Below are 21,293 nucleotides of genomic sequence, written 5' to 3' on the forward strand. Positions count from 1 at the left end.
AAGAAGACATTACAAGACACTGTTGAAAGGTACTCTCCATTTCTGATGAGTGAGGACACCCAACTGAAGCCTCCTACTAAAAAAATGCAAAAATGCATTCAAGCCCTATGAACCACCTCACCCAGATAACAAGGTAAGTCTACGTTTTTGATAACTTTGATAACTACCTTTTATACAAATTATTATAGGCTACATCTACACAGCAAAAAAAAAAAAACTGGCAATCACTGGCAGATTGTTTGTCTTTTTGTTAAAGTTCACAAATTTTGTTTGGTTTCACTTGAAACAAGACTTAGGGGGCTTTCACACTTGATTCGATTGCCTGTTCCGAACCCGAGTTCGATTGCTCCCCCCTCCCCCCGATGGACTGTGTTCACGTTATATATTTGTATCCGAACCGCGGTACGCTTGCGTCATCAAGCTGCAGCTGGTGCGTAATCGTGTTGCTTGATAACCGCGAAATGAAAAGGCGTCAAAATTCAATGAATAGACTTGCTCGGTTCACATTTGTTCTTCTTTTTTTTAAACTTTGGTTTTGTTTTCAACATCAAGATACAGAAACATACTTGCGTCTGTCTGCCGCAAAAATACTGAAATCGTTCAAAAGACAGCGGGCTGTCCGCCGAAGACAATTTTTGCGAAGGCAAGCAGAAATCATCTCTCTGCTTGCAGTGCGTGTGCGTGTGCGTGTGCGTCAATCCCGCTTTTCGTCAAGGTAAGTGTATATACAAACACACGCACGCACCACGCACGAAAGTAAACCCTTTCCGCTCATTTTGAAAGTGACGCGTGTGAGACTGACGACCACATTATACGTCATCAATAGCGGTTCGATTGCAATCATATCAGCAGCGAACCGTACTGGAGTTCACATGAACCGTACCCCAGACCACCTTTTTAAGCGGACCAGAGTACGGTTCGCGGGTGCGCACCCGAGTTCGGAAGACAGCGTTCACATCATCCAAACGAACCGAACTCTGACGTCATTCGAACCGGGGTGCGCACCAAAAGTGCTAGTGTGAAAGCCCCCTTAAAGTAAGACTAATATCTTCTATGAATCATCCATGTTATGATTACACAATTAACATTCCTAACCATTGAATTATAAAGACAGTGGTTTTGTATCTCCACTTTTCTAATATAATTTTGTCTTCCTTCAAGAGGAAATGAACAGCACCTGTCACATTGACACTGACAAATGTGTCATCACAAATCTGTGGAAACTTTCTCATATTGTGGAAAAGGTTCCAAATGTTGCACTTAAGCAAGTTTTGCAGCTTACTTTGAATTCGTGTGAAACTGACATGGAGAGAAATGGAGTGTGTTTGTCAGCATACTATACTAATATATTGTTACATTTTAGGGCATTTTGTGTTTTGTGAAGTTTTGCACTGACAGCGACAATGTATTGTTGGGGTGAGGGTGTTGCATCTGCAACTTCATGTTACCACAAGGTAGCACTGTTTTCAAATCAGAAGCAGATAGTGAAAATGACAGTACATTCCTATTGAGTAAATTTGATTTAGGAGTCCACTGAGCCACATGACAAGAACACTTATTAATAGTGTTATTATGGTTCACAACTGTTAGCCTTTGCTTGACCAAGGTGGATATCCAATATATATATATATATATATATATATATATATATATATATATATATATATATATATATATATATATATATATATATATATATTCTGAGAAAGTAATACAAATCAGAGATCAGTATCTTAGGTATTTTTCTATATTGAGGTAAAAAAGGAGGCATATTTGTATTAGAGACTAGCATCATATGACAAAGAGCATTGTCAATTAAAAAACATCCATAAATAGCTCCCACCCAAACAAAGATTCATACACACATACCTGGAAGTCCTGGGGTTTGTTGGACAGTGTGGATTTGTTGCTGTGGCGTTTCTTTTTCTTAAGGCTGTGGTTAAAGTTTGGTGGGGTCTTTTTGGGTGATGCAGTAGGGGCCCCCATGTCCTGACCCTGGGGCCCTGGAACAGGTTCAGGCTCCTCCACCACCTCCATCATAAGCATACTCTCAGTGTCCTCCTCTCCCATGGTGTCCAATGAGAACACTACACATCAACAAGTCAAACACACACACACACACATAAACACACACAATAACGCTGCAGACATGCCTGCATGAGACACATACACTTTGTAGTCCCAAAGCAATGTGTTGTACAGTATCAGATGAAAAAATATTACATGAAATTCAAGATATTTGATGAAATATAAGAAAACCAAAACAACGTAGCTACATATAATGACGGGTTTCAGGCCCGTCATTATATTACATTGAAGCATACAGCAAAGGGTCAGACCCTTGGAAATTAGACATATCACACAAATGTCATATCACATTTATAAATTTGTGTGCTGCCGCATTAGATGGGTTTAGACTATCACACTATTTATAGGTCCTCTCAGACATAATCTCAATGGAGAATGCCATGATTATTGGTGAAATCAAATCTAGGCAATTTAATTCATTTATCTTCTTAAAGGGGTCATGACACGAGCAATTAAAATTTCCTTGATCTTTTACATATAAGAGTTCATGGTACTATAAACATACTGTAAGTTTCAGATCTCAAAGCTTCATCCTCACTGCAAAAAGAACATTTGAAACCAAACTGCTAGAATGACTCGTTCTCCATTTCCTCCACATTGTGATGTCACACTGTGGTAGACATTTGCATCTGGCCGCCTCCACAACAACACATCAACGCCTAATTAACCTTATTACTTCCGTTTACCAGTAGTGGTGAGCATGGCAAGAAGAGCAGTGAGGCAATCATAACAGTGGGTGTTTACTGTCAATTCTTAAAGGAGAAGCAACAGCTTCTGAGCAAAGGGTCAGAATGAGGTTTGTTGTTACACAGTCTAGTGCCATCTCAGAGAGAGGCGAGATATCTTAGGAAATTATTATCTTTCAGTGAGTAGAGTGAGTATTATCTTTTCAAATCCCTTACAGCACCTTTACCATGAAACTCACAGTACATGTGTGTCTGAATGGGTGCTATTCACCTTGAAAATGTAATCTAGGAACTTCCAGTCTAGCGATTTCTATATATATATATATATATATATATATATATATATATATATATATATATATATATCCATGGTGTTTATGTCAAAGTGTATTTAGCTAGTGAAGTGGATTTACAGGCCAAAGGTTATTTAAATTGTTCAAAGGATGTCATAAAAACTGAAATTAGAGGGAGGAGATGTTAAAACAAATGGACTTCATTAAAAAATCAACAAGATCCTACTTTCACACCGTGGACGTTCTGAAATGCCTTAGTGCTCATGAAACTCCAATCCACAACACAAAGGCATTGAAAATATCTCTGTGCCACATCTCTGGCCATCATCTAATTCCATTCACGCATCTCATTAATAGTTAAAGCGAGCAGAATTTTTTAGCATTAAGGTGCCACTATATTTATCCATACACATACAGTGAAAGTGTAAATTTTATTTTATATTCCTTTTACAACAATTTTACTCACATTTAAGCCTTTTAAAAATGTGGTGTGACAATTTAATTAAAAAAGTTCAAATGTAATTTCCTTTAATGTCATAAACTTGCATGTGAAATAATACAAACTATCACTGTTTGAAATGTCATGTCAACTACACATTTTAAACAAAAATTTAACAGAGTTAGATGTATAATTATTAAACGCTTGTGATTATGCAAAAGTGCAGTGTCATAGCTGTCTGAAACACCTCACTAGCACTTTCAGGTAGTAAAGGGGTGGTTTAGACTCACACAACCAATTCTTGTTCTCTCACACAAATTCCATTTTGATCGACTTTTACAATAGCTTCAATGCAAACAGAAATTTAGATGACAAAAAATTGGAAGAGCAGAGCATTGAAAAGGGGCGGGGGCTGAATAAGGTCAACATAGTGTGCTTTTTTAATAGCCTGACCTGTAACTGTGTCCAGCTCCACAGGGGTGTGCTGGGCCTCTGGCAGTGAGGGAGGCTGAAATATGGGTGCCATGCCTGGAGGAGGGATGTAGGAAACCTGCAAGATTATTGTGGCCTGAAAGAGTAAACACAGAGTGAGGATATTTTGACATTTAGGGAATGAAGAACAGGGCAAAACGTGCAATAATGAAAGAAAAAAATTTGAATTAAACATATTCTCAACAAATAAAAAAAAAAAGACAACAATTTCCAAAAGACCTAATGGTCAAGTTTTCATTCAATATTTAAACAATAAGGTATGGCAGGCATTACTACAGTATATTGTGAACAAATGCACAGCTACAGGACGTTTTTACACATCACGTGTTACCAAATTGTCGATTTAAGTATGGCAGGAACGCTGAACTAATACGCTTGAATAATCAGCATCCAGGATCAGAAATCTGATTGGATGAGCCACACTCTGCTGTTGTAACATACAGCATCGTCCAATTACAAGCATCAATGACAAAACAGAACAGTTTTCTTTTCAAGAGATTATTTTATAAACTGGAATATTAATACAGTAAAAGTTCATCAAGTGTTTTGTGAAGATGTACATAGATATCTTGAGAGGGGTGAGTTTTTTTTAGCTGTTTTTGTGATTGGATCAGGGTCAGGGTGATACCTTATAATGTCCTTTCCTGAAATTATTTCTGGTTTCAGCTATTTCAAGAGCACACGGATGCACAGGAGCTAAGAAAACTAACACCACCTTTCCCTCTCCTTCTTTTTGCCTTCCATCACTCAACATCAACCCACATACGCACATAAACCCACACAATGCAAGGAAATGACACTCTGTTGAGTAAGAAATAGCCTTGTAGTATTTCTTCAGTCAACTCTTAAATTATATGTGGGACAGTGGATACTCTTTTTTTTTTTTTTTTTTAAAGTGATACAAACTGTGGTGGACGTAAATGTGGGGTGTGGGAAGTACTGCTCTCAACATCTAAAGATTTAAGGAATTCGCTCTTGATATCTGAAGGGGGTACCACTACATCAAAAAGATGAGAGGGTCTAATTTTCTCCCACTTACAGGAAAAGGGGACTGAGAGCAGGTAAGGCTGTGTTTAAATGAGTGTGCATGCATTCCATCGTTTGACAGAGGAGGGCACAAAGGGTATGGCTTTGATCGGAGTGTGCAGAGGAAAGAACTGGTTGGGTTGGGTTTAAAAGCAATGTTTGCAATCCATCCATTGCTTTTTCCCTAAACCAGCAACTCTGAATGTACTGAGTAAATGATGAAGGTCCCAGGTTGCATCTGCCTCATCAGTCAATGTGACAGCAAATGCAAAATAATTCGGAGTCAGCAAGAAAGAAAATGAAAGTGTGAATGAGAGCTAGAGAGACAGACAGAGAAGCGCACCCCTGTGCTATTCCGCTTGGTGTCTACCAGGGACACAGTGAATGTAGCAGCCAGGTTTGGAGAGTTGAGCACATCTCGGAGAGCTACCCGACACTCCCCCAGAAACCTGTAAAGACACACAAAGAGTTGTTAACATCTGACACGCTTGGAGCTGTAGCTTTGTGGACAGTGCTCTAACATGGTGCTGTAGCATTACGGTTTGAGATCCTTTCCCCATCCAGCTCCAACGAATTTTCGGACCAAGGATCACTTGGTGGGTAGAGAGACTGAGCCAGGACCCTATTACTTACTGTATTAAATTGAGTGTTGCATTCCCATTCTATTCATTTCACTTCGACATTGCTATGGGAAAGTACTTTCCTCGACAACCTAAACGAAACCCTTGTACAATAACGGCAATCTTCTGATTGGCAATGAGGTTTTAGCCCCGCCTCTTTAGCTGTTCATCAGGCCTATATAAGTGGGCTCTCAAGCATCATTACTTCAGATTTTCTTCCTTCATGACTACGAACATTCGTCTTCATATAGGAAACCCTCTACTGCTTCGCCGTTGAGATACACAATTCAGCGTACGACTCTTCTCTGCGAGATGCTAACAGGATGACTCGTCACCTGTGCTTCCAGCGCCTGCAGTGAGAAGTTTACTGCTCCCCTGTGTGTTGCTGTGAAGTTTTCTCCACCTCGCTTCTGCTTTGTGTTCTCATAAGAAACAGAAATGTGATCGCTGCTCATGGTGTGCATTCACACAATACTCATCCTCACCGGGAACACCAGGATGGTAGACAAATGTGTTTGTGTTGTGTTCTGACAAGAAACAAATGCGTTCGCTGTCCGTGACACACGCATTCACGCTGATGCAGGGATGGTAGACAGATGTGTTTCTGTGTTGTATTTTCACAAAAATCATGAATGCACTCGCTGCCTGTGACGCTCACATTCGCATGCTACTCATCCCCGCTGGGTACGCTGGGATGATAGACAAACATGTTTTTTGTGTGTTATGTTCACATAAGAAATGTTCCCATACAATAAAAAAAGAGCTTGTTGCTCACGCTGCATCTGCTGGAGACACATGCACATTCACACGCCCTCCCCACCTGAGATTGCTGGGAGTTTGCATATATGTTGTTTCTGAGTGACAGTTTTCATATAACAATGTTCTCACAAAAACAGAAAGCACTCGCGCACTGTTTGCTTCCCCTCCCCTGCAGGTGTTCGTGGCGAGCCCTCACGGGCATGTCAGATTGGGTGCTATAAACAATGGAACTCGGCTACAGGATTCAGTTTGTACACAGTCCACTTCGCTTCCATGGCATTCTGCCATCTGTGGTCCCACCACAGGACACACTGGACGTGAAGAATGCGATAGACTGTCCCAGACTGCGATGCCACAGCAGGTTTTACAGTCGTTATATTCTCATTCCAAAGAAAGGTGGCGGGCTCTGGCCCATTCTAGATCCGAGATGCTTGAATTGTGCTCTGCCGAAGTCACAAATGTTCAAAATGTTAACCCAGAATCTCAGGTCATCTGGCACATCCTCAGGTTGGCATCAATAGACCTGAAGGACACGTTCTTTCATTGATCAATTGTGCAACGTTTGATAAAGCATTTTTTGAGATTTGCGTTAGAGGGAACTGCGTATCAAGGCCCTTTGTTCTGTTTCTGGCACCCTACATGTTCATTAAATGTATTTATGCGGCGCTCACCCCATTGAAATTGAACCGTGTTTGTGTGTCAAATTACCTCAACCATTGGTTGCTACTAGCACAATCAGAGGCTTTGTTGAGCGAACACAGAGACATATTATGCTTTGCCATCTAAAAAGCCTGGGTCTGAATGTCAGCTGGGTGAAAGCACACTTTCCCCCAGCCAACAAATCTCCTTTGTTGGGGTTCAACTCTCAAGTGGATGTGTGTACACCTCACAAGCGAGCATGTTCAGGCCATTCTTCCATGTCTGTCTCGGTTAAAACGGGAAATTAGGTCTTTTCAGAAAATACTAGGTTTTATGGTGGCAGCATCTACCACCATACCGTTAGGTCTGTTACATAAGTCACCTCCAGTATTGGCTCAAACAACATGTACCTCATCAAGCCTGGTGTAACGGGCGCATATGCATTGGGGTAACTTGTGCCTGTCTGGCTGCTTTAGTACCTTGGACACATTCAGCCTTCTATCAGCAAGATGTTATACTGAGTCAAGTTTTCAAATGGAAAGTGGTGGCCACCAGTTGGGGCGCAGTGTCCGATGGGCACCTGCTTTCACAACCCCTATCACATTTGCATTTATTTATTTATTAACATTGGTAAGGCATAAGTGGTGGTGGTGTAGTGGGCTAAAGCACTATACTGTTAAGCAAAAGGTTGTAGGTTTGATCCCCACAGCCACCACCATTGTGTCCTTGAGCAAGGCAATTAACTACAAGTTTCTCCGGGGGGGGATTGTATTGGGTTTTTAGCTTTAAAATAAGTTAAATAAATAACTGTTTTACTTGTTTATTAGCTTGTTTGGGCGAATAATCCAAAAAAAAATTTACAACAAAATATGAAGTCTGTTGGAAAAAGTATGACAAACAAATCATCAGCAAAATAGGTTCAACTCAGAAGCCAAGATATTCAACAAAACAGTGTGGAAGCTCTCAGCACTTAAAAAAAAACACTTGTCTATGGGTGAGCACTAAAATTTGTTAGAGCATCATCTACATATCAGGTCAGTATAATGTGATGGAAGGTGATTATTTCTTTATAGTACTTCCTGCCATTTAGTGGAATAAAATAATACCTTTTAATTTTAGCTGTGCATTTACTGAATGAGCACTGTGCCACTGTGTGTCTGACTGTTTGTACTGTATTTTATTTTATTTTATATTGTAAACTGTTTCAATTATTCTTATTTTTTATTTTTTTATTCTTATTTTAATCTCTTCTATGTAAAGCACTTTGAAATACCATTGTGTATGAAATGTGCTATATAAATAAACTTGCCTTGCCTTTTTCTTGAAAATTGAGGACACAGAACTTAACAATTGCATGCTTTTAAACTTTAGATATTTAGATAATATATTTTTAAATATCTATCTACTCATATGCAGTTATTTATTAACTATTTCAATAATTTCCTAAAATGTAGGGGGTCATCTGTAAAATTAGGCAATTTTTATGAAATTAGTCCACTATGTGTGAAGAGGGAGCTTATAAATTTGAGTGTGAAAACTTTCAGGCGGCAGACCAAAAACCTAGCAGAGCGTAATCATTCCCAAAGTGTGGTTCTAGAATTTTTATCCTTTGTTTTATTCTGTGGAGGAAAACAGTGTTCCAGTGTGGATGAAAGGCATAGTGTGTATAATCACAATTTAGTGGTTCTAGATTCTAAAGATAATAACAAGCACTTACTGGCATAAACATACAGATTCAAAGTAAATTCCATTGCATGTTGGGAGCAATAGATGTAGACTTGTCCTATAGGCCTTATTCACGCTAGCGCCAGCGCCATCTTTGATTTTTAATGGGAATGATAATGAGGCTTTGAGGGATAGACTTATCATCTCTACAATGGCACGAACAGTATAAAGCTGCATAAAGCTCCTAGATCACATCTGATTTACCACAACTCATGATGTGTGGAGTTTTTTGTATACTGCATGTTCTTGGACAGATATTTTATCAATGTTTTGTCTGTGGAACAATCCAAAAACACTTTAAACTCCAGAACGGTACATTGAAGAGACTGTATGTCTATCCCGCACAGCCTTGTTGTCATTCCCATTGAAAATCAAAGATAGCGCTAGCGTGAATAAGGTCTATATGAGGATATATGAAATTCTATTGCTTAGGAATATAGACAGGGTGATGTAATAGATCAAACTGATCACTGATGCAACTGTATATAAATTAAAATCTTTAGCCACTTTTTTGTGGTGACTAACTACTTTTAGGTATACACAAACCACACTGATGCTAAAAGCAGATTTAGAATATTCTGTATCTTTATCACACTAATTTTATAGCTATTTGATACAGCTACAGTCCATTTAAGAATTGCCTTCGGGAACAAAGGGGATATTGGAATGCATAGCACATTAAGAGGCTGTTTGCCACATCCTACACTATTGCCACTCATCTTTGAAACTGTGGGGCATTCTAACAATTCTACAGCACTCCCAAATGAATTGTTAAGCAGTTGTTTTTCAAGATTAGCCTTAATTTTCAGCAGAGTTTTTATTGCTGTATTTTCGAAGTCATTCTTGTTTTACATATACATACAAACACTATCCTGAACAGAGTGAGAAAAAGAGTGAGTGAGAGAAAGATATTTCCAACCTATTCCTGCCCATTTTCTCATGGTCCTTGACGACAACATGAAGCTCTGCTCCAGAATCTAAAGGCACACCCTTCAAGTCCCACTCAAAGCCCTGGGAGAATGAAATTGGAACAGAGAACAGAATAATGAATTAGCAAACATTTATAAGTCTCGTTACAATAAAAATATGTTTTTTGTTAATTAAAATTTGTAAGAAATAAGAATAAACCAACCTCATTCCACACAGGATTGACATTATTTTTGATGACTTTGGTTTTCTTTTTGGTCCCTACAAGAACAGAAAAAGGAAGATAACAGTTGGTGTGCTTATTGCTATATGGTATGTAATGTATACCCCCCCCCCAATAACTAATATTTAGTTTACGTTATGCTGACTAGGGTTGCTCCGATACCAAAATTAAAACTAAAAACGATAATCAACAAATAAAAGACAAAGAAATGTACTTGATTAAACGAACTGCATAAAGGGGGGGGGCAGTTGGTTGCTCACAAAGACCCAACACTTGCAATGCAGTATTAAGATATTGCAGTATATATTAATATTATTATATACGTATTATTTACTTTTAATATTTGAAGTATTTTAAAGATTCAATTATTGCAAAATAATTGCAAAATTTAGCACAATTAGCTGCAAAAATAAAGGGCATCTTGTGGAGCACTTGCTTCTGTTTCACACATGACAATAAAAGACTGAGCACAAGCTGGTCTTGAATAAACTATTTAATCAATTACAATAATGACAACTGTGCATGTGCACAATTATATTTTTTACTCTGTGCTTGTGCATTGTGGGATTTAAAAGTATCAAAGTATCTCAAGTGTTTTGACTTCATTCACCAAAATTCGTTCAGATCCATTTAATGATTCAGTGACCATTTCAGGTGATGCCAGAAGGTGTTGACAAATTGTGAAATTGTGACTTTTATTTTGACAGACTTCTGAGTTATTTATAGTAGTTATATCAAGCTTCCCATATATACTGGAATAATTCCAGAGGAATTCATTTCATGTTAAAAGCCGTTTTTACTCTAAACACACTGCATGACAATTAAGCACCAGCTAGTGTGTGTGTGTGTGTGTGATGTGTGTGTGTGTGTATGTGTGAATGTGTGTGTATGTATGTATATGTGTGTGTGTGTGTGTGTGTGTGTGTGTGTGTGTGTGTGTGTGTGTGTGTGTGTGTGTGTGTGTGTGTGTGTGAAGCAGATGACAGAGCAGCACCTCTGGTTCATTCTGTAGCGTGCAGCGCATGTTACTGTATAATATTGAATTAAATTACATCCTTCTGCTGTTTAATGATCACACTTGACAATAGGTTTTTTATTTTCAAATTGTCATTGATTTAATCTCAAAACTGTCACATCTCATATAATTTTGCTAATTTCAGCATACTGTAATATAGTACCGAAATTAGCAACAAGATGATATAATACCAGTTTAATTGTTTTTGGTATCGCAATACTTTGTTATTACTGGTCAACCCTGATGCTGACACCTAGCAGCAAAAGCACTCGGTTACCAATGCCACTGTAGAAATTCAAAGTCAGTCATGATTAATTTATTAATTGAGTCAAAGTATCCATTTTAGGGATTGTTGAAATAAAGCGAGTAACATGCAGCTGTTCATGCACCGTATGTAAAATAAAGCAGCTTTTTCTCCATAATGGATATGCCAAGTGTCTTCATCTCACGTGCACAGTGCATCCCTTTAAACATATTTTTAAAACATACTGTTCATTTTTTGCTGTTTAAAAGTTTGCCAATTGAAAATACTAACTGCACATTTAAGGGATGCAGTCATGAAGCCTTTATTATATTACTGCTAATGGCATTGTTGTCATTAATGGCATGTCTGATACATTCATGAAGAGATCAAAGATAGATGCTCTATAATGATGGCATCCTCATTACATGTTGCAAAAGCATCATTATTTAAATTCAGTAGAACACATGGTTTAAAGAATGATATGTATGAAACCGTTTGTTCAGGGAAACATGCTATCAGAATGGGGCATATGAGGCCATTGTATCTGACGTATTATTGCAGAATGGCTGGCCTCCAATAAAACCATGATGAAAATCCTTTCAGTGAGAGGAAGATGGACAATGGGAACTAACTTCCACTTGACAAATACAGATGAAAGATTTCCATAGGGATTCAGATAGGCTTGAATCAGATAGGCTTTTGACAATTTTTAAAAATTAAGTCTGAATTTCTGATGGATAATTTATAGCTTATATTTTTCAGGTGTTTTATGACCCCTTTAAAGTACATACATAAAAGCACCAATAAGGTGGCTACACACACACACACACACACACACACACTTGAATCCATGTAAATCACCCCTGGTCTGTCAAACTAAGATGTGTTTTAGGAAAGAGCTCTATTTATCTTCCTGTTTTGAAAGTACATCAAGTCAGGAGGTGTGATTAAAGTAAAAACAATGTCCTGTGGCAGATATATACCCAGTGGCAGTTGTGGGAAAACCCTCTTTGCCAGTCTAAAATAGACTTGGAACCTTCACACAAGCCAGAAAAGAACAACAAAAGATTGAGGAAAAGAGCAAAGAATGGCATGCCATGAAATCCTTCACCAAAATATGTAGATAACTGGCTGGAATTTGACCCTTAAAGTCCTAGGCTTTGTTTGGTGTGCAGTATATGTCAAAACACATCAGCCACTAGTCAATTGGTGGATACAATTTGAAAATAGCCAGGAAACCATACCTTTTGTTAAAAAAAAACATGAGGTAAATAAAACATTACTCATATAACGAAACCAGATGGAACACAAAATCTCAAGTCCTAAATGTATGTATTCGTAATAACCTGGATCTCAATAAGAGACACAATAGGTACTACATCTACATGATCGAATAGATACAAGCCCTCAATAACAGTTTTGGTTTTGCCATTTTGTATTGTATTAATGCAGTAGTAGTATAAGGCAAACTGATTGGTTGTGGTTCTCAGTCATGCTTAACTGTCTGCCTTTTTTTCTAAAATACTGTACTTGCTCTCTCTCTCACTCATGTACTGTCTGCATATATTGTTTCTTACTCAGAGCTCAAACGGAGGACTCTGGCATTTGTGCCAGAGGAATTATTTGCATCTGAGATGTTTATAAATGGATATTCGTATTTGATATAGTGTCTAAAGAAAAAACACTTACTGCAGCTACTTTTATGTTTCCAGTGCATCTGAGTCATGCCTCTAACATTCACATACATTGGAAGACACAGATGTACACATTAAACACACTAACACACAAAGTTATAATTAAGGAAACACAAGATCGCGCTGATTACAATAGAATTAGACAACTGGATGCAGCTATGCGAAACTAAAACTAAATCTGTGGAATTTGTATCTATTATGAAAATCTACATGGGGGGGTGACCATGAAATGTGCAAATCAAGTGTTCCAATCACAACCCCTTAAAGCTGTCACACACTCTAGGTTCAGCTCAGAATAAAGGCCAAAATGCCTGATTTTCCTTCGAATGTTAAGTGTAAATGTTTGTATGGTACACAGAGTTACTCTGTGTTTTTGACAGAATGAGGGGCAACTTTTACACCACATGACGAAGAGATGGAAAAAAAATCATGAAAAAAACAAAAATTAATGAATGAATGAACAAAAAATGAATGAATTAATGAACAAACGGATGGATGAATGAATGAGATGTAACTGCAAACTCCAGTACAGGGCCAAGCACTGAATGGCACCTAATGCACAATTCGAAGTATGACATAAAGAACACAGAGAAGATCTGACATACAGTGCAAAGCAAAACCACACTACTTCACAAGTTGCCCTAAGAAGGGTTCAAACCTGTACATTTCCGATCCACAGTTCTCCACACATTTGTCTGCACCATGCATACAGACATACAAAACTGAGACTCAGCACAGCTGAGCACAGTGGTCATCTGTGTCATCCTCTTATTGGCAAAATTCTGCTGTGTCAGTTCTGTGCAGCTTGGTCTAAAATGATCTGATCCATTTTTTTTTGTGGGAGTAGTAGAGAAAAAAAAACTATTTTCTAATCATGTTCCTGTGTGTCCCAGAGCTGGAAGAGGAAATAAGGAACAATGAGAGGAACTGCTTCTCGGGTTGTGGGATATAGTCTAAAAGTGTCCATCTCATCAAAAAGATAACTTGCGTGAAACCTTACGACAGCTCCGATCCACAAATTATATTGATCATTATCTCTACCTTCTCACAGTGAAGTTATTCAGGGCAGTTAGTCAAAACAATTATTCATATTCTTGGCAGCTTTCTGCTATCTCTATCTTGCAATAATAAATGCCAGACTGACCTATCGGAAAGGTCCTTCTAACTCTGTTTATGGGTTTTGTTCATGCATTTCTTTGATTTTATGCAAATCTAATGCTGTTAGCAACTCCACAAAGTTTGGTGAACACTACCAAAGTTCTGCTTCCATATACAGTACTGTACAAAAGTCTTAGACACATTAGATGTTTCACAAAAATATTTGCCTTAAGATTGTTACTTCATGTCTTCTACTTCAGTGTGTAAAAAGGAAATATCGGTTTTAGATTTCCAAACATTCCTTTTGCAAATACAATAGAATATAAAAGAACAAGGAGTTCTTAAACAGATGGCATAACCCCCACAGAGCCTGGATCTCAACATCACTGAGCCAGTCTGCGATTACATGAAGAGACAGAAGCAATTTAGTCACCCTAAATACAACCAAGAAAAACTGTGCGCAAGTGTACCAAAAAATATTTGTGCTGTTTTAAAGGCATAGGGTGGTCACACCAAATTTTGAGTTCGTTTTTTTATGTTTACTGCACTTTGTTTGAAGTATATCAATAAATAAAAAACTATTTGTGACATTATTTTTGAAAAAATCCTTACTATACAACATTTTTAACAAGTTTAACTTTTACACAGTACTGTATATTTAACATGCCGATTTAAAATGAAAATTCTGACCCTATAATTTAACACGATCCAGGTGTAAATTAGCATTCATCTTAAATAATCATTTGAAATATTAAACTAAATTATGAAATATATATAGGGGCTGAGGTGGGTCAAATCATGCTTAATTTAGTCTACACAGAACTTTGTGCAGGCTAAGAGCTGGCTAAACTCTGCTGTGTAAAGATGCCTAAAGACCGCAATGTAATGCACCTTATATTTACCACAGTTCGGTAATAGATTTTATTTATTTTCATTGTTTATTTTTCACAGTCTTCTGGTGTCATCTCTTACCTCTGAAAGTGATGCTAGCAAGCGGGTCACTATGTTTCTCCCCTTTCTCTACATTCCTTAAGTTGGTTGCTCTCTGTAGCAAACACCTCAACATGCTTGATGCCTCAACAACTGTCCAACAGAAAAGAGGATCAAACTACCATCAGACCAAAGAAAAGGGGTAGATCCTGACTAAAGTCCCAGATGGCCGAAAGGTGTGCAAAGCAAGCTGTAAAGACAAAACTTGTCTTGTGATCTTTAGGTCCAAAGATGAAGATGAGTGTGACCTCCAGTATAGAATGTATCAGGAGTTGTATAAACCCACCACAGTTCTGGGAAAATCAATCACTGTCTGCCTCCTTGATATGGATTCTAATGTCCTTGATCAACGTGTCTCACTGTTTTCCCTTATAAGCACTTTTTACACATTTACACAGAGGTTGTGATGTATGAACATGCTGAGCCAGAGGAGCCAAGCTTACTTTCAGGCACACTTTCCTCTCCAGTGACCCAGCCCATAACTCAAGAGGAAATGTAATCATTTCCTGCCTTCTTGTTCTTCTCTCACCTCATCCAACTATTTCCTCTAATCTCATTTACTTGAAATGTTAACCTAACCTATTAATTACTTATAAACCTAATCATTAATTATACACCTTAAAGAGTTGAAAAACATAAAAATAAAACATGCAGTTTACTTAGTATGAATAACTTTCTGTAAATAATATTAGTTAAGATATTTGTTTTCTGGAATTTTATGCCAGCTTAATAGCCTACTTTATTTAAACTAATCAAATCACTGAAACATCAGTTTACTATATAGAGTTACTATATAGCATTAGTGTACAGTACAGTACAAGTAGACCATAGAGGTCTCTGTGTTTGTTTAGGCTTGATACTGGTACTGGACTTTTCCAGGCATGGAGCCCCACCTACTGCCATGACTCAGAATGCTGAAAGTTGTAATGGAATCTCGTTGACTCTTGAACTTACATCAACAATCTTTAAAAAATGCTGATATGTATGAATTAAGTGTGGTTTATAGGTGATTTAATGAAAACATGGCCCATTAATATTACCACCTGTATTTCTGCCATTCTAACAAGGTATTTGTGGTGTATTGTAATTGTAGATCTTGGAAAGACACGCATATTTTAGACATGCTTTAGACATGATTAGACTTCCCAATGCCTCAGCAATATGTTCTATATGTTCAATGTTTAAATTCTGTTTGAAGCACTATTCCAACCAGCACAATTGAGCTAGAGGGACACAATATCTATAGAGCTGACTGTGAATGGCTGTGGTCTCCGGTAAAAGCAAAGGTGGGGGTGTTTGCATGTTCTATCTTTGCATCATTGGTGCTAACAGCCAAATCCCACTGTTCTGCTGAAATTGAGTACCTCTTTATCAAGTGCTGACCCTTTTACCTGCCCCGTGAATTTAGTAGTTTAGTAGATTATCTACCAGAATCTCTGCAGTATATGTACCCCTGATGCTAATACTAAGCTAGACATGAAGGAACTCTCTTCTGCTTTTAGTAAACTGCAAACAACAAATCCGGACGGAGCTTATATCATTGCTGGGGATTTCAATCACGCCAATTTGAGGACAGCACTCCCCATATTTATCAAAATGTTTCTAGCCCTACAAGAGGAGACAACACTCTTGATCATGTTTATACAAACTTCTCTGATGCCTACAAAGCCTCCATCCCTCCCTCATGTTGGACAATCTGATCACTTATCCCTGTTCCTACTCACCAAATACACCCTCATCATCAAATGTGTGAAACCACAGTGAGGACTGTAAAAGCATGGCTGGAAGGAGAAGACTCTTCACTACAGCATGAGTTTCAGAACACAGACTAGAATACGTTTGCTTCTTAGGCCAACCTGGACTCACACACGGACATTAATACATAGACTAATTCTGCAACACATCAACAGGTGTGTCGACAAGGTAACTACCCATAAAACAATTAAAACATACCCCAATCAGAAACCCTGGATGAACAAGGAAATCCATCTCCTGCTCAAGGCACGTGATGCTCCTTTCAGATCTGGCGACAAGGAAGCCTACAATTTATCCAGGTCCAATCTGAAGAGGGGAATTAAAGCAGCCAAACACAATTTCAAACTGCGGATTGAGGACAAATTTATGAACAATGACCCTCGACGTAAATGGACAGGCATCCATGCCCTCACAGATTACAAACCAAAGAACAGCCATTTACTCCCATCATCACTAAGTGTTTTGAGAGGCTGGTCCTCTCCCACCTGAAAATTTGCCTGCCCTCAACACTGGACCCACATCAGTTCGCCTACAAACCCAACAGGTCAACTGAGGATGCTATCGCCTCAGCTCTTCACTCCGCCCTGACTCACTTGGCAAAAACAACACAAATGTCAGGATGCTGTTCCTTGATTTCAGTTCTGCCTTCAATACTGTGATCCTATCCAAGCTGCTCTCCAAGCTCACTGATCTTGATATCAGCCCCTCCCTCTACAACTGGACCTTGGACTTTCTCACTAACAGAACACAGTCTGTTAATATCAGCAACCATAACTCCACCCTCACTTTGAACACTGGTGCACCACAGGGCTGTGTGCTGAGTCCAATCCTCTACTCCCTCTTCACTGACGAATGCATACCTGAGCATGGCTCCAACTCCATAATCAAGTTTGCAGATGACACCACAGTGGTAGGCCTGATCAGTGGTGATGTGATGTTGAGATGGCCTGAAAGATGTACAGCACCTGGCAGTGTGGTGTGCCAACAACAATCTCACACTCAACACTCAGTAGACCAAGGAGCTGATTGAGGACTACCGGTGGACCAGGAAGGGCCACACATACACTCCCATCTACATTGATGGGGACGAAGTGGAGCGTGTGAATAGCTTCAAGTTCCTGGGTGTCCATATCTCTGAGGATCTTTCCTGGACCTACAACACCTCCACTCTGATCAAAAAAGTGCAACAGCGCCTTTACTTCTTTAGGAAGCTAAGGAAAGCTCACCTGTCCCCCCACATCCTACTGAACTTTTACCGCTGCACTATTGAAAGTATCCTAAGAAACTGCATCACAGTTGGGTATGGCAACTGCACTGTCTCAGACCAGAAGACACTCCAGTGGGTGGTGAAAACTGCCTGATCACTGGTGTTCTGCTACCCTCCATCAAAGACATTCACCACAAACGCTGCCTAAGGAGGGTGAGAAGCATTATCAAAGCACTATCTCTCACCCCAACCATGGTCTGTTTACTCCTCTCCCATCTGGGAGACGCTATAGGAGACATTGCTGTCACACCAGCAGACTCAGGAACAGTTTATTTCCCTCAGCTGTCAGCCTACTGAACTCTAAACTCAGGCACTGAACACTACAATGTTCAGTGCCTGAGTGAAATGTTTTTGCACATTTCTTTGCATATCATTTCTACCTCTTAATGCCACTTGCACTGTTATGGTCACTGGCCATATATATATATATATACATATAAATATATATAATGTATATACACACATATATATTATACCTCATTCTGTACAATGCACCTCCAGTGTTTATACTTCTTCATTTGCATCTTGTACTGAATTCATAGACATTTGCATTTAGCTGGTCTACCACATAACTTTGCACTCCATAAGAATTTTTATTGTATCTTTACAGTACAAAATTGCAAAAATCAAACCAGTAAAGACAAAAAACAGAACAGAAGACTTTAGTTTTAGCTCATCTAGAATATATACTTGGTGAATGGATGTAATGGAAGGTAAAGCACCATTGAATTAATCTAATATCATGATTTAGCACTATAACACTGTAACCCCTACTGCTGTCTGAGTATGCTAGTATATGACTGCCTCATGACTAAAGCTTTGACAAGCCCTCTATTGAGAACATGAAGACTATTCTCTTATTGGAAATACAGAGGGTATCAACCCAGAGGGTTACTGAAATATGTCTGTGGGGGTGAGATGCAACTAAATTCCGGTCATTTTCAAAAAAGAAGAAGAATGGATATGTTTGTCAGATAGCTATTTAATTAACCAGCATCACACAAACATTGTAAAACAGAATAATAATAGAATGGTTTTACTATTATATTTCTGACCTGCATGAGTCTTTTTTTTTCATGGAACACAAGGAGAAATTGTGATGCCTCACAATGAAAGTGAATAGCGATTGTGACATTCTGCCTAATATTTCCATTTGAGTAAGAAGGTAGAAAGTCATATAGTTTTGGAACAACATCAGAGTGAGTAAATTATGACATTATTTCCATTTTTGAGTGAACTATCCATTTAATAGTAAAGGCCTTGACATTTTGTGTGTCCTGAGAAGCTTAACAAAGCAGTAATTAGTACACCTGCAGTGTTTCCCCTAGGATTATTTTCAGCAGTGGTGCTGTTGTGCGCACATCCACAAGCCTGCAACACCGGACCCGTATTAACGCGTATTAACAACTTACATTTTCCTACAATCAGAGAGCATTAGAAGAGCACAGATTTCACACAGATGGAAAACTGATAACTTATTTATGAAAATGCACCATAGTTCTTATATTGTATCCATAGTTTTAACAATGATACTTGTAATACTTCATAATAACCATAGTTAAAACCATGCATGGCTCCTGGCTACCATGAATAGGAACTATGGTTTCTTATAAAGGACTGTGGCATTTTTGTAATGAAAAACAGCAGTCTAAATACATTTATAGTTTTTCTGTCACAATTACCATAGTTAATACAGTAAATCCATGGTACATTTTTGTAAGTGTTGTGATCTGAGAATTGAAATGCATTCTAATTTATGTTTTCTCCTGTTTTCTTTGTCAGTGCTGTTTAGAATGTGGTGCCGTTGTTTATGAACTAGTTTCATCCCCGAGACCTAAGAGTTTTGTAACAGACAATTCTGTACCACATTCAAATGGGTTTCGCAATCCCCGCCACACATCTCACTGGTTCACAAGTGCATTTAAAATAGTCTGTGCGGTTGAGACCAATCCGGGAATTACTGCACCTGCTCTGCCCTCGTGCTGCTATGATTAGGCCGTGTTGATAATTGACCCTTGTAGTGGCGTTTCGTTCTGCTATTGAAGCAAGAAAATGCACTTCAAAACATACAGATGACAGATTTTTGAAGAGTTTTTAGTTCAGAAGGCTCATACATATTCACGAGGAAAGCGAAAACTGATTGTTCTGTGAAACTTTGCGATTCCCTTCCATCTTACATTTCAAAATTGAGCTTGTGGGCCACTTGAAATGAAGCAAGTTTGACACGTGTGTTCTACAGTGACAATGTGCATGTGTGTGTGTGTGTGTGTGTGTTCACATTAACCATGTAAAATCCCAACAGCAGTGCTCATAATTCAGCAGTAGCGCAGCGCCGCTGCAAAATGCATATAGGGTAAACACTGACCTGGATTGTCTGAGTGGTAAATTTAAGCTAAAAAGACAAGATGGGTTGGCACAGAGGAGGCCCCTCTCGTCCATCTCACATTAAGTATGGGCCCCTAAAAGCTTTGAGAATAAGAGGCTTAAGAACCCCACAATGAACCCAAACTCTGATGACACAGCATCTCTTAGAAACACACAGCAGCTCTGCATCATTCACTCGCTCACACACACTAAGTGCAACAGGACACCCATATATATAAACAAGAGAGAGAGAGAGACTGCATCTGCTTTTCCAATAATAGTCCACTTGGAAAGTAGGAAGACAGACAACAACAGGGAAAGATAGTTGAATGTGCAGAGAAGGAAAACACCATTCTGAGCAAAATACAACACTGCAGAACAGTTAACAGACCCATAAACTAAACTTAAATAATCCTCAATTTTCCTCATTTGTTCTACTCTGGTCCATTCCTCTGGCTCCTACCTTCATATGTGACGGTGCAGTAGGCATCACTACTGTCCTCATCGTGCGTCAGCACATTCTGGGCGCACAGGATAAACACACGCAGCATGGGTGGACAGTAGCTACAGCAGGATCCGTCAATACCTCAGCACAACTACTGAGTCACTGCACAGCACTGCAGTCCAGTACTGAGATGGACCACTAGGGGTGTGTCTGGATCCAAATAAGTCCCAAAGAAGCAATCTGTCTCTCAATGCAAGACAGAATGGCACTGCAATGGAAAGAAATGACATGAAGGAGAGAATGGAGATGTGTGAAAACGAGTCAAACTCCGAACAGACTGCATCTAGAGTATGGGACTGTTGTTTGTATGGTTGTGGTGTCACTTCCTGGCAGCTTACAGACACGTTCACTAGCTCTAAATCTCCTGACTCATACACATTGTCCTTTCAATCACAGACCAAAGCTCTTCTTAAAGGGCCAGATAACATTTGGTCTGCACCTGTT

The 21,293-nt window shown here is 38.8% G+C and overlaps 1 protein-coding gene across 4 annotated transcripts in view; it reads right to left on the bottom strand.

Annotated features, from left to right (window-relative positions):
- The window catches only part of LOC127643681 (dysferlin-like), a 138,547-nt gene extending 117,652 nt beyond the window's left edge, over nt 1-20,895 (bottom strand). For 2 of the 4 annotated variants that reach the window (XM_052126512.1, XM_052126498.1), the window contains exons 1-6: nt 14,941-15,312; nt 9,900-9,955; nt 9,687-9,778; nt 5,368-5,473; nt 3,960-4,074; nt 1,870-2,087 (exon numbers count right to left, since the gene is read on the bottom strand). In XM_052126512.1, coding sequence (XP_051982472.1) covers nt 1,870-2,087; nt 3,960-4,074; nt 5,368-5,473; nt 9,687-9,778; nt 9,900-9,955; nt 14,941-15,034 — 681 coding nt within the window. In that variant the 5' untranslated portion in view covers nt 15,035-15,312. Of the gene's footprint in view, nt 1-1,869; nt 2,088-3,959; nt 4,075-5,367; nt 5,474-9,686; nt 9,779-9,899; nt 9,956-14,940; nt 15,313-20,807 lie in introns of those variants that run through there. The other 2 variants (XM_052126504.1, XM_052126521.1) reach the window with 2 other exon arrangements.
- Between the last annotated feature and the right edge of the window lie 398 nt (nt 20,896-21,293).

This window comes from Xyrauchen texanus, chromosome 1, assembly GCF_025860055.1.
Source record: "Xyrauchen texanus isolate HMW12.3.18 chromosome 1, RBS_HiC_50CHRs, whole genome shotgun sequence".
NCBI classification, from domain to species: domain Eukaryota; kingdom Metazoa; phylum Chordata; class Actinopteri; order Cypriniformes; family Catostomidae; genus Xyrauchen; species Xyrauchen texanus.